The sequence below is a fragment of the Nansenia antarctica genome (genome assembly GCF_963989245.1).
Source record: "Nansenia antarctica genome assembly, chromosome: 11".
In the NCBI taxonomy this organism is placed as follows: domain Eukaryota; kingdom Metazoa; phylum Chordata; class Actinopteri; order Argentiniformes; family Microstomatidae; genus Nansenia; species Nansenia antarctica.
The window spans coordinates 33,457,793-33,472,115 of NC_137681.1; the positions used below are offsets into that span (position 1 = coordinate 33,457,793).

Consider the following 14,323-nt stretch of genomic DNA (forward strand, 5'->3'; position numbering starts at 1 on the left):
GGCTGCCAGGTGCCTCAGATCAGCTAATCAACCCCTCCATATGGTTATGAGTGAGAGGGCTGCCACATCCCCCCCTCAAAAACCCAATAATCCCCCCCAATAACCAAACCACTAAGAAATGCGTCATGAAGAAAAAAAACACATATAAATCGCACTGGACTATAAGTCGCATTTATTTAGAAATGTATTTCACAAAATCCAAGACCAAGAACAGACATTTAATCTGGAAAAGCAAGTTATTCAACTACACAATACCACACAGAACAACAGGCTGAATAGGCTAAATTAACATAACAAGCCACATTAACAGTTATTCAGCTACACAATAGCATAAAGAACATACATGGGAGGCTGAATAGGCTAAATTAACATAACAAACCAGCGAGTCCAACAAGCAAGTTACCAGTAAACAGGTTCACCAAGCTCCCGTTAATGTTTCAGCTAATTCTTCAGTGGTATAGGAGCAGCATATAGTTGTGACAAGCCCAGAGCGCCCTCTGGCGGCTGTAGACCGCAATGTAAAACTATGAAAAATAGCGCGACTTATAGTCCGGAAAATACGGTCGTGCTTATGCCCAATCAGCCACGGGTGGCCTTCAGACAATCACCTTCAGATAGGAGTCAGGCAGGAAACACGCTGTCCAAGTAAATCTACTGTGGAGTGGGAATGTTGTGTGTTTGTGGAGGGCTGTCAATGTGATCCTGGGGAACCCCCCTGTCTCCTCCCCTACAGGCAAAGGCAAGGGTGGTGGGGGGGTGAAGACAGCCAAGCTGTACGCCTGGGTGGCTCTGCAGACTCTGCCTGAGGAAATGGTCATCAGCCCCTGTCTGCTGGACTTCCTGGAGAAGGCCTTAGAGACCATTCCCATCACGCCTGTGGAGAGGAACTGTAAGTGTGTGTGTGTGTGTGTGTGTGTGTGTGTGTGCATGCGTGCATTGCTAACTGTGTATTTACACCATCCCATGTTGTCTACTGAAGCGGTTGTGTTGTAATGTGAGTCTCTGGTCTCTCTCAGCTCTGAACGCCCAGGAGGAGGACATGGGTCAGTTTGACCCGGTGGAGCCTCTGGAGGAGTCCACCACCTCGCTGGTGTCCTCCTCCACCTCAGCATACTCTTCCTTCCCTGTGGACGTGGTGGTCTACGTGAGAGTACAGGTATCTACCCTAACCCTCGCTGACACACAAGGCCTGTCAGAAGTGAAACCACCACAGTCACATGACGAATAAAGAGAACATGTTCCAGGCAGCACTCCTATGTAGACCGGTCACTCCTGTTCTTTTCAAATGACACAGTGTTTCCATTTGAATCTGTCGACATGATTTCTATCATCGCAGTTTAACTTATAACTTATTTTAATGTATTGTTTAATATCCATGTTTGTCCCCAGCCCTCCCAGATCCGGTTCAGCTGCCTGCCCATGTCCAGGGTGGAGTGTATGCTGAAGCTGCCCTCTCTGGACCTGGTCTTCTCATCCAACCGCGGGGAGCTGGAGACCCCCACCAGCACCCACCCAGCCGACGCAGCGCACCCGCCCTCCTCCACCCCCCCAGCCCAACAGGCAGCGCACCCGCCCTCCTCCACCCCCCCAGCCCAACACGTCCTCAAACCTCTCCCCAGCAAAGGTGGGGACTTCAAAGCTGTTAGCGACACGCATTGAATCCAAACGGATCAAGTTATGCTCTCGTCAAACAATCCAAAAACATTGTGTTGATGTAAATGTTCTTGAAGAGAGGCGCCCTAACCCTAACCCTAAGTGTTGAGGTGTTGATGTAGTCAGTATGTGTTCAGTTTGACAGTGTTGAGGTGTTGATGTAGTCAGTATGTGTTCAGTTTGACAGTGTTGAGGTGTTGATGTAGTCAGTATGTATTCAGCTTGACTCTTTTCTGAACGACTCAATCTTCCAGAGGCTTAAAGCTGTTGAATATGATCACCTGTCCAGAATCACATCTGTTCTGAAGGGAACTAACCAGAGTTGGTCCTGATAGTGTTCTCCAAAGCTCTACTAGGGTCTGACTTTGTGTCCTGGTCCATGGTTATACTGGTCATGGTTGTGTCCTGGTCCATGGTTATACTGGGTCATGGTTGTGTCCTGGTCCATGGTTATACTGGGTCATGGTTGTGTTCTGGTCCATGGTTACACTGGGTCATGGTTGTGTTCTGGTCCATGGTTATACTGGTCATGGTTGTGTCCTGGTCCATGGTTAGACTGGGTCATGGTTGTGTTCTGGTCCATGGTTATACTGGTCATGGTTGTGTTCTGGTCCATGGTTACACTGGGTCATGGTTGTGTTCTGGTCCATGGTTATACTGGTCATGGTTGTGTTCTGGTCCATGGTTATACTGGGTCATGGTTGTGTTCTGGTCCATGGTTACACTGGGTCATGGTTGTGTTCTGGTCCATGGTTATACTGGTCATGGTTGTGTTCTGGTCCATGGTTAGACTGGGTCATGGTTGTGTTCTGGTCCATGGTTATACTGGTCATGGTTGTGTTCTGGTCCATGGTTATACTGGTCATGGTTGTGTTCTGGTCCATGGTTAGACTGGGTCATGGTTGTGTTCTGGTCCATGGTTAAACTGGTCATGGTTGTGTTCTGGTCCATGGTTATACTGGGTCATGGTTGTGTTCTGGTCCATGGTTACACTGGGTCATGGTTGTGTTCTGGTCCATGGTTAGACTGGTCATGGTTGTGTTCTGGTCCATGGTTAGACTGGGTCATGGTTGTGTTCTGGTCCATGGTTAAACTGGTCATGGTTGTGTTCTGGTCCATGGTTATACTGGGTCATGGTTGTGTTCTGGTCCATGGTTACACTGGGTCATGGTTGTGTCCTGGTCCATGGTTATACTGGTAACTGAGTGTGAATGCTGCTCTGTCTCCTGGTCCTGCAGGACCTCCTCCGGGCCTGGGCAGTCCTCTGGGCCGCAGTACTGCAGGACCTCCTCCGGGCCTGGGCAGTCCTCTGGGCCGCAGTCGTCACAGCAGCAGCCAGTCGGACCTGACGCCCAGCAACTCCTCAGGCCTCAGCTTCACCGCCTGCATGTCCGACTTCTCCCTCTACGTCTTCCACCCCTACGGCGCCGGGAAGCAGAAGTCAGCTGTCACAGGGCTGCCCCCCGGCCCAGGACCCCTAGGTACGGGGAGGGGGAGTGGGGGGGGGGGGGGGATGTGTGGCAGAACCCTGGGTGGGGGGAAGAGTGGAGGGTGGCAGAACCCTGGGTGGGGGGTGGGGGGGGGGGGGTCCATGTTTGGAAGCACTTACACAACCCGAGAGCGTGTTTTTGTGTTCTTGTGTTCTTTGTGGTTCTCTCCCTTTGGCATTCCCACTGATGTGATGGGACCAGAGAGCTGAAGTAATGTAAACTAATCCTGCTTTCACTGTCTAACTCTGTCAGAGGATCAGGCACAGTTAGGGAAAACCTTGGTCCATGTTGAACAGTAGAGAAAGCAAACAAAAGTAACACTGAAACCTTACTAAACACAGGCTTCACCAGGTTTATCATTTCTAGTCTGTTGTAAACGAACCAACACACAGGGCTGTGACAGCTGGGCGAGGACATTCGTCATAACTGTTGAAATACTTATGAGAGAATGTGGATTTTTCTTTTCGCGTCTATTATACCTAATACCATGAGTGTAAAAGATGTATTATTAACAATTGTTTTGCTACAATAATCTGTCCCATCTATCAAACTGTTCAATGTTTTGAGGGACAGATCGTTGGGCACGCCCTCTCCTTTTGAAGCTCTTGCACACTAGATCCAGGGGGAGGAGGGGGAGGGCGGTGAGAGGGCCAGCGAAGCACTAGCCTCCTCTACAGACGAGAGTGTGTGCTGTCAGAAACAGAAACGATGTCCAGAATGACCCGCTAGAAGAGCCGCCGGTCTGCACTGATGAACCCCTGGCATGGTTGGCGTGACAATGGTGGTAGAAGGATGATGATGATGATGAGGTCATGGTAGTAGAAGGATGATGATGAGGTCATGGTGGTAGAAGGATGATGATGAGGTCATGGTGGTAGAAGGATGATGATGATGATGAGGTCATGGTGGTAGAAGGATGATGATGAGGTCATGGTGGTAGAAGGATGATGATGAGGTCATGGTGGTAGAAGGATGATGATGATGATGAGGTCATGGTAGTAGAAGGATGATGATGAGGTCATGGTGGTAGAAGGATGATGATGATGAGGTCATGGTAGTAGAAGGATGATGATGATGATGAGGTCATGGTGGTAGAAGGATGATGATGAGGTCATGGTGGTAGAAGGATGATGATGAGGTCATGGTGGTAGAAGGATGATGATGAGGTCATGGTGGTAGAAGGATGATGATGATGAGGTCATGGTAGTAGAAGGATGATGATGAGGTCATGGTGGTAGAAGGATGATGATGATGTCATGGTGGTAGAAGGATGATGATGATGATGAGGTCATGGTAGTAGAAGGATGATGATGAGGTCATGGTGGTAGAAGGATGATGATGATTAGGTCATGGTGGTAGAAGGATGATGATGAGGTCATGGTAGTAGAAGGATGATGATGAGGTCATGGTGGTAGAAGGATGATGATGATGAGGTCATGGTAGTAGAAGGATGATGATGATGATGAGGTCATGGTGGTAGAAGGATGATGATGAGGTCATGGTAGTAGAAGGATGATGATGAGGTCATGGTGGTAGAAGGATGATGATGAGGTCATGGTGGTAGAAGGATGATGATGAGGTCATGGTGGTAGAAGGATGATGATGATGATGATGAGGTCATGGTAGTAGAAGGATGATGATGAGGTCATGGTGGTAGAAGGATGATGATGAGGTCATGGTGGTAGAAGGATGATGATGAGGTCATGGTGGTAGAAGGATGATGATGAGGTCATGGTGGTAGAAGGATGATGATGATGAGGTCATGGTGGTAGAAGGATGATGATGATGAGGTCATGGTGGTAGAAGGATGATGATGATGAGGTCATGGTAGTAGAATGATGATGATGATGAGGTCATGGTAGTAGAAGGATGATGATGATGAGGTCATGGTGGTAGAAGGATGATGATGATGAGGTCATGGTAGTAGAAGGATGATGATGAGGTCATGGTGGTAGAAGGATGATGATGAGGTCATGGTGGTAGAAGGATGATGATGAGGTCATGGTGGTAGAAGGATGATGATGATGAGGTCATGGTAGTAGAAGGATGATGAGGTCATGGTGGTAGAAGGATGATGAGGTCATGGTGGTAGAAGGATGATGATGATGAGGTCATGGTGGTAGAAGGATGATGATGAGGTCATGGTAGTAGAAGGATGATGAGGTCATGGTGGTAGAAGGATGATGATGATGAGGTCATGGTAGTAGAAGGATGATGATGATGAGGTCATGGTGGTAGAAGGATGATGATGAGGTCATGGTGGTAGAAGGATGATGAGGTCATGGTGGTAGAAGGATGATGATGATGATGAGGTCATGGTAGTAGAAGGATGATGATGAGGTCATGGTAGTAGAAGGATGATGATGATGTCATGGTGGTAGAAGGATGATGATGATGAGGTCATGGTGGTAGAAGGATGATGATGATGAGGTCATGGTAGTAGAAGGATGATGATGATGAGGTCATGGTGGTAGAAGGATGATGATGATGAGGTCATGGTAGTAGAAGGATGATGATGATGAGGTCATGGTGGTAGAAGGATGATGATGAGGTCATGGTGGTAGAAGGATGATGATGATGATGAGGTCATGGTAGTAGAAGGATGATGATGAGGTCATGGTGGTAGAAGGATGATGATGAGGTCATGGTGGTAGAAGGATGATGATGATGAGGTCATGGTGGTAGAAGGATGATGATGATGAGGTCATGGTGGTAGAAGGATGATGATGAGGTCATGGTGGTAGAAGGATGATGATGATGAGGTCATGGTGGTAGAAGGATGATGATGATGAGGTCATGGTGGTAGAAGGATGATGATGAGGTCATGGTGGTAGAAGGATGATGATGAGGTCATGGTGGTAGAAGGATGATGATGATGAGGTCATGGTGGTAGAAGGATGATGATGATGAGGTCATGGTGGTAGAAGGATGATGATGAGGTCATGGTGGTAGAAGGATGATGATGATGAGGTCATGGTGGTAGAAGGATGATGATGATGAGGTCATGGTGGTAGAAGGATGATGATGAGGTCATGGTGGTAGAAGGATGATGATGAGGTCATGGTGGTAGAAGGATGATGATGAGGTCATGGTGGTACAAGGATGATGATGATGAGGTCATGGTGGTAGAAGGTTGATGATGAGGTCATGGCGGTAGAAGGATGATGATGATGATGAGGTCATGGTGGTAGAAGGATGATGATGATGAGGTCATGGTGGTAGAAGGATGATGATGAGGTCATGGTGGTAGAAGGATGATGATGATGATGAGGTCATGGTGGTAGAAGGATGATGATGATGATGAGGTCATGGTAGTAGAAGGATGATGATGAGGTCATGGTAGTAGAAGGATGATGATGATGAGGTCATGGTGGTAGAAGGATGATGATGAGGTCATGGTGGTAGAAGGATGATGATGATGAGGTCATGGTGGTAGAAGGATGATGATGAGGTCATGGTAGTAGAAGGATGATGATGAGGTCATGGTGGTAGAAGGATGATGATGATGAGGTCATGGTAGTAGAAGGATGATGATGAGGTCATGGTGGTAGAAGGATGATGATGAGGTCATGGTGGTAGAAGGATGATGATGAGGTCATGGTGGTAGAAGGAGGATGATGAGGTCATGGTGGTAGAAGGATGATGATGAGGTCATGGTGGTAGAAGGATGATGATGATGATGAGGTCATGGTGGTAGAAGGATGATGATGAGGTCATGGTGGTAGAAGGATGATGATGAGGTCATGGTGGTAGAAGGATGATGATGAGGTCATGGTGATAGAAGGATGATGATGATGATGAGGTCATGGTGGTAGAAGGATGATGATGAGGTCATGGTGGTAGAAGGATGATGATGAGGTCATGGTGGTAGAAGGATGATGATGAGGTCATGGTGGTAGAAGGATGATGATGAGGTCATGGTGGTAGAAGGATGATGATGATGATGAGGTCATGGTGGTAGAAGGATGATGATGAGGTCATGGTGGTAGAAGGATGATGATGATGATGAGGTCATGGTGGTAGAAGGATGATGATGAGGTCATGGTGGTAGAAGGATGATGATGAGGTCATGGTGGTAGGGTTATTAAACGACCACTAGTTGGCCGCTTGTAACTTAGCCTGCCTCCTACACAGAAAAACTGCAAAACAGCTTCATACTAACTTATCCTGATGTGATTTTGAAAATGTAAGGCTACTGGGTTGAAGAACGCACATATCTAGGAAAAGTCATGAAAGGAGGGTCCTGAAATTTGAGTGCAAAGATAGAACATTTTTCTTTACTCACTACTAATGGCTGTTCTTGTGTTAATTCTAGACCCCCCCCCCCTTACTGTTGTTGTTGTTGTTGTTGCTGTAAAGGCACAGTGGATGAAGAGCCGTCTTCTGTGACCGGGAGGAAGGACTCTCTCAGCATCAACCTGGAGTTTGTGAAGGTCAGCCTGTCCAGGATGAGACGCACCGGAGGGCCCACCTTCATCGAGAGCTTCGTCCCCGGCAAGGGGGGCAAGATGGACACCACCCTCATCAACATCTCAGGTGCCTCTTCTGATCTGCCACATTCAACACTGGTCTAGTTCTGAGCCATTCAACACCGGTCCAGTTCTGAGCCATTCAACACCGGTCCAGTTCTGAGCCATTCAACACCGGTCCAGTTCTGAGCCATTCAACACCGGTCCAGTTCTGAGCCATTCAACACCGGTCCAGTTCTGAGCCATTCAACACCGGTCCAGTTCTGAGCCATTCAACACCGGTCCAGTTCTGAGCCATTCAACACTGGTCCAGTTCTGAGCCATTCAACACTGGTCCAGTTCTGAGCCATTCAACACTGGTCCAGTTCTGAGCCATTCAACACTGGTCCAGTTCTGAGCCATTCAACACTGGTCCAGTTCTGAGCCATTCAACACTGGTCCAGTTCTGAGCCATTCAACACTGGTCCAGTTCTGAGCCAGCGGTACTGTATATATATCTGTATATGCATATATATATATATATATATATATATATATATATATATATATTATTCACATGGGAAGGTGGTTGAATTCTGTAGTCCGCTCATCCGTTGGATACTTGATGTGTTTTTAACGGTATATTATATAATTGTATATTAAATGTTCTCTTGTAGTTTTAAATATGCTTAGTTAATCTGCCTTGATGGTGTGATAACCCTAACCCTCTCACTGAGGCCGTGGGGATTTGCACACTGAGCTAGAGACGACATAAAACATGGAGCACAGTCAGCCAGGCGGAGTTATTCCTAAAGGTAGGGGGCTTTTCCTGCTCTGAAACGGCCCTGCCGTATCGTACTACAGAATGTTAAAAGGTGAATAACCAAGTGCCTCCACCGGAGGGACACGCCCACCTGATGTTCGGTCGATAGGGTTTGGCTCATGGGTTAGGGTTATGGTTAGGGTTTGGCTCATGGCTGATTGGTCAGACTCTGGCTCCTCTGTGGTTCTGGGGGGATTCATTCCCTCTCCTCCGTCGGTCTGGTACATACAGGGATGCAAACAACTAGATTTTCGGAGCTTTTCCCTTTTGTGACGTAAATTTGGTGACTTGTGTGAATCGTGGAGATCCGAAGAGTTTTTATTTGGGGGAGGAGGGGGGGGTGTGACGAATCTCCTTAACTATTCCGGTTTCTATGTTGTTCTCTCTCTCTCCCTCTCCTCAGCCGTGTGCGACATCGGCTCGGCCTCCTTCAAGTACGACATGCGACGTCTGAGTGAGATCCTGGCCTTCCCCAGGGCCTGGTACCGCAGGAGCATCGCCCGCCGCCTCTTCCTGGGCGACCAGACCATCAACCTGCCAGGTGACCCTAACCCTAACCCTAACCCTAACCCTAACCCTAACCCTTCCTGGGCGACCAGACCATCAACCTGCCAGGTGACCCTAACCCTAACCCTAACCCTAACCCTAACCCTTCCTGGGCGACCAGACCATCAACCTGCCAGGTGACCCTAACCCCGCTTCTGTTGTTGTCTCTTTAACAACCTTCTTCTTAAAGGAAGGGTGTGTCCAAAGGGCTCAGAGAAGGAAGGGTGTGTCCAAAGGGCTCAGAGACATAAAGGAAGGGTGTGTCCAAAGGGCTCAGAGACATAAAGGAAGGGTGTGTCCAAAGGGCTCAGAGACATAAAGGAAGGGTGTGTCCAAAGGGCTCAGAGACATAAAGGAAGGGTGTGTCCAAAGGGCTCAGAGACATAAAGGAAGGGTGTGTCCAAAGGGCTCAGAGAAGTGGAGCCAAACAGTCTCAGGTTGATCTTAAAAGGATAGTAAAAATCTAAGGTTCATCAGTGGCTCTAACGTAGAGATGAATCCACATAGAACCATGTTTCCACAAACATATGTAGTGACCTCTCAGAGTGTTTATCCCCCTAGATATTGTTTCCCTGTTTTAATGACTAAAGGGCTCTGCACACAGCGTGCGATTCCTGTTGCGCCTCAACATTCCATTTTGAAGTTTGAATGGAAGTCTATGAGAACATCGCATTTCAACACACACGGCCCCGATTTTAATCGCACGGCGAAAATTCGATTCCATTCATTTTGAATGGGACAAAGCACACGGCGTGCGAGTTTTGTCGCACTGTCAAATTTGTGCTTTTTCCCATTCAAAATGAATGGAATCGAATTTTCGCCGTGCGATTAAAATCGGGGCCGTGTGTGTTGAAATGCGATGTTCTCATAGACTTCCATTCAAACTTCAAAATGGAATGTTGACGCGCAACAGAAATCGCACGCTGTGTGCAGAGCCCTTAATGTAGCTGTGAATGGTTGTCCCCTTTAGTAAACGCTCTCCTAAACCCTGGCCCTTTCACAACGCAGCCTTTACTCCCCCCCCCCCCCCCCCCAGCCTCGGGCCCCGCCACCCCAGACTCTGTGGAGAACGTGATGCAGCACCTGTCCCCTGAGTCCAGCCGCAAGGCCTACTGGAGGACCTGGGACGGCAGCACTGGAGGGGGACACCCCCTGTCCCAGTCCCCCAACGTGTTCACGGACCACCCTGGCAGCGGCTCCCCCGGGGGGCTGTCCCACCTCAAGTCCCCGGCCCCCGGACGCACCAGGAGCGTCTCCGACTCCTCTGCTCCCCGGAGAGGTAGGCTAGGGTTGGGGTTAGGCTGGGGCACAACTGGTCTGAGTCACATTAGGGGGAGAGGTAGGCTAGGGTTAGGGTTAGGCTGGGGCACAACTGGTCTGAGTCACATTAGGGGGAGAGGTAGGTTAGGGTTAGGGTCAGGCTGGGGCACAACTGGTCTGAGTCACATTAAGGGGAGAGGTAGGTTAGGGTTAGGGTCAGGCTGGGGCAGAACTGGTCTGAGTCACATTAGGGGGAGAGGTAGGCTAGGGTTAGGGCCCGCTGGGGCACAACTGGTCTGAGTCACATTAAGGGGAGAGGTAGGTTAGGGTTAGGGTCAGGCTGGGGCACAACTGGTCTGAGTCACATTAAGGGGAGAGGTAGGTTAGGGTTAGGGCCCGCTGGGGCACAACTGGTCTGAGTCACATTAAGGGGAGAGGTAGGTTAGGGTTAGGGTCAGGCTGGGGCAGAACTGGGCTGAGTCACATTAGGGGGAGAGGTAGGCTAGGGTTAGGGCCCGCTGGGGCAGAACTGGGCTGAGTCACATTAGGGGGAGAGGTAGGCTAGGGCCCGCTGGGGCAGAACTGGTCTGAGTCACATTAGGGGGAGAGGTAGGCTAGGGCCCGCTGGGGCAGAACTGGTCTGAGTCACATTAGGGGGAGAGGTAGGCTAGGGTTAGGGCCCGCTGGGGCAGAACTGGGCTGAGTCACATTAGGGGGAAATCAGCCAGTCAGGATCACTAACCCGAACCCTGGATCACTCTGATCCAGATGAAAGGTTTGAACAGCTGCTGCTCATTTGGATGGGTTAGGGTTAGGGTTTGGATGGATCAACATGAGAATGAGGATGCAAATAATAATAATACTATTTCCCTTCACAAATGGGAGTTCAGAAGCTCAGAATGTTTTGCAAATTCGAGTCTCATATTTGGATTATCACCACTGTCACAGGAAACAGCTGTTTTGTGGAGACTGTGTTCAACACACACCTAGAGCGTGCAGTTCACACCAGCAGTTTTCCCTCTCTGGCAGATTCCGTGACCAAGACGTCCACCCCGGCCTTCAGTAAGAACGGGAAGGCGGCCGGGCCGCAGGGCTCGCCCTGGGAGACGCTGGTGGTGTTCGCCATCAACCTGAAGCAGCTTAACGTCCAGATGAACATGAGCAACGTCATGGGGAACAACACGTACGTCCCCTAACCTAACCCTAACCTCACCCTAACCCTAACCTCACCCTAACCCTAACCTCACCCTAACCTCACCCTAACCCTAACCCTAACCCTAACCTCACCCTAACCCTAACCTCACCCTAACCTCACCCTAACCTAACCCTAACCCTAACCTCACCCTAACCCTAACCTAACCCTCACCCTAACCCTCATCCTCACCCTCACCCTTAACCTAACCCTAACCTCACCCTCACCCTAACCTCACCCTAACCCTAACCTAACCCTAACCTCACCCAAACCCTCACCCTCACCCTCACCCTAACCCTAAACCTAACCCTAACCTCACCCTCACCCTAACCTCACCCTAACCCTAACCTCACCCTAACCCTAACCTCACCCTCACCCTGACCCTAACCCTAAACCTCACCCTCACCCTCACCCTGACCCTAACCCTCACCCTAACCCTCACCCTAACCCTCACCCTAACCCTCACCCTCACCCTGACCCTCACCCTAACCCTCACCCTGACCCTAACCCTCACCCTAACCTAACCCTAACCCTCACCCTAACCCTAACCCTCACCCTCACCCTGACCCTAACCCTAACCTAACCCTCACCCTGACCCTAACCCTCACCCTGACCCTAACCCTCACCCTAACCCTAACCCTAACCCTCACCCTAACCCTAACCCTCACCCTAACCCTAACCCTCACCCTGACCCTAACCCTCACCCTAACCCTCACCCTCACCCTCACCCTGACCCTGACCCTAACCCTCACCCTGACCCTAACCCATAATGCCCCCCCCACACCTAGAGCCAGACCCATACTGCCCCCCCCCCTCACCCTAACCTTTATAACTATAACCTGTGAACTCCATTATAACTATAACCTGTGAACTCCATTATAACTATAACCTGTCAACTCCATTATAACTGTAACCTGTCAACTCCATTATAACTGTAACCTGTCAACTCCATTATAACTATAACCTGTCAACTCCATTATAACTATAACCTGTCAACTCCATTATAACTATAACCTGTCAACTCCATTATAACTGTAACCTGTCAACTCCATTATAACTATAACCTGTCAACTCCATTATAACTGTAACCTGTCAACTCCATTATAACTATAACCTGTCAACTCCATTATAACTATAACCTGTCAACTCCATTATAACTATAACCTGTCAACTCCATTATAACTGTAACCTGTCAACTCTTCACACCCAGCACGATACCTTTTGCCCATTGACAGTAATGTAATCTGGCTCTGCATGCAGCCTTAACAAACACCATCATTACAAACATTTCACACATTTCCTTTCCTCTAGCTGGACCACCAGCGGTCTGAAGAGCCAGGGCCGCCTCTCTGTGGGCAGCAACAGAGACAGAGAGATCAGCATGTCTGTGGGCCTGGGCCGCTCCAAGCTGGACTCTAAAGGAGGAGTGGTGGGCGGCAACATTGATGTCAACACCCTGGAGATGGTCTGTAAGTATCCAGTCATTAACCCTAACCCTAACCCTACAGTCTTTACAATGGAAAGCTGCTATTTACACACAACCACCACTAGTTGGCCATCTTGTAAATTAGCCTGCCTCCTACACAGAAAAACTGCAAAATAGCTTTATACTAGTTTATCCTGATGTGATTTTGAAAATGTAAGGATACTGGGTGGTAGAACGCACATATCTAGGACAAGTCATGAAAGGAGGGTCCTGAAATTTGATCAAGTGCAAAGATATCAAAAAAATATTACTCACAGAGTCAAATGACCCCACCCATACAGTACAGTTAAGGTAGCTATGTACAGTTAAGGTAGATATGTACAGTTAAGGTAGATATGTACAGTTAAGGTAGATATGTACAGTTAAGGTAGATATGTACTGTTAAGGTAGATATGTACATTTAAGGTAGATATGTACAGTTAAGGTAGCTATGTACAGTTAAGGTAGCTATGTACAGTTAAGGTAGATATGTACAGTTATGAGCTATGTACAGTTAAGGTAGATATGTACAGTTAAGGTAGATATGTACAGTTAAGGTAGCTATGTACAGTTAAGGTAGCTATGTACAGTTAAGGTAGATATGTACAGTTAAGGTAGATATGTACATTTAAGGTAGCTATGTACAGTTATGGTAGCTATGTACAGTTAAGGTAGATATGTACAGTTAAGGTAGACATGTACAGTTAAGGTAGCTATGTACAGTTAAGGTAGCTATGTACAGTTAAGGTAGCTATGTACAGTTAAGGTAGCTGTGTACAGTTAAGGTAGCTATGTACAGTTAAGGTAGCTATGTACAGTTAAGGTAGATATGTACAGTTAAGGTAGATATGTACATTTAAGGTAGCTATGTACAGTTAAGGTAGCTATGTACAGTTAAGGTAGATATGTACAGTTAAGGTAGCTATGTACAGTTAAGGTAGCTATGTACAGTTAAGGTAGATATGTATAGTTAAGGTAGCTATGTACAGTTAAGGTAGATATGTACAGTTAAGGTAGATATGTACAGTTAAGGTAGCTCCTGCTAATCACTGTCATGCCCATGTTAGCACACATCTCGGAGCATCCCAACCAGCAGCCCGGCCACAAGATCCAGATCACCATGGGCTCCACGGAGGCGCGTGTCGACTACATGGGCTCCAGCATCCTCATGGGGATCTTCAGCAACGCCAACCTGCAGCTGCAGGACGAGTGGAAGGTCAACCTGTGCACCGTGGACTCCAGCCTGTCAGAGAAGAGGTAGGAAGACACTGGTTATACGTGCTGATGTGTCAAGGGACGAATCACGGAAATAATAATAATAATACATTAGACTTATATAGCGCTTTTCTAGACACTCAAAGACGCTTTACAATCTGAAAAGATAGAGTAGTAAAATAAAAAGAAACTACAAAATAAATAAAAGAAAGTATAGGGGTCTAATACATT

The 14,323-nt window shown here is 48.1% G+C and overlaps 1 protein-coding gene across 1 annotated transcript in view; it reads left to right on the forward strand.

The window, feature by feature from the left end:
* LOC308167588 (bridge-like lipid transfer protein family member 1) overlaps positions 1–14,323 on the forward strand; it is a gene marked incomplete at its 5' end in the record, with an annotated part of 175,732 nt that overhangs the window by 133,808 nt on the left and 27,601 nt on the right. The window contains 10 exon segments of the mRNA XM_080542007.1: positions 734–889; positions 1,017–1,156; positions 1,390–1,624; positions 2,937–3,134; positions 7,503–7,679; positions 8,818–8,955; positions 9,997–10,239; positions 11,250–11,403; positions 12,724–12,881; positions 13,945–14,134. Coding sequence (XP_080398133.1) covers positions 734–889; positions 1,017–1,156; positions 1,390–1,624; positions 2,937–3,134; positions 7,503–7,679; positions 8,818–8,955; positions 9,997–10,239; positions 11,250–11,403; positions 12,724–12,881; positions 13,945–14,134 — 1,789 coding nt within the window.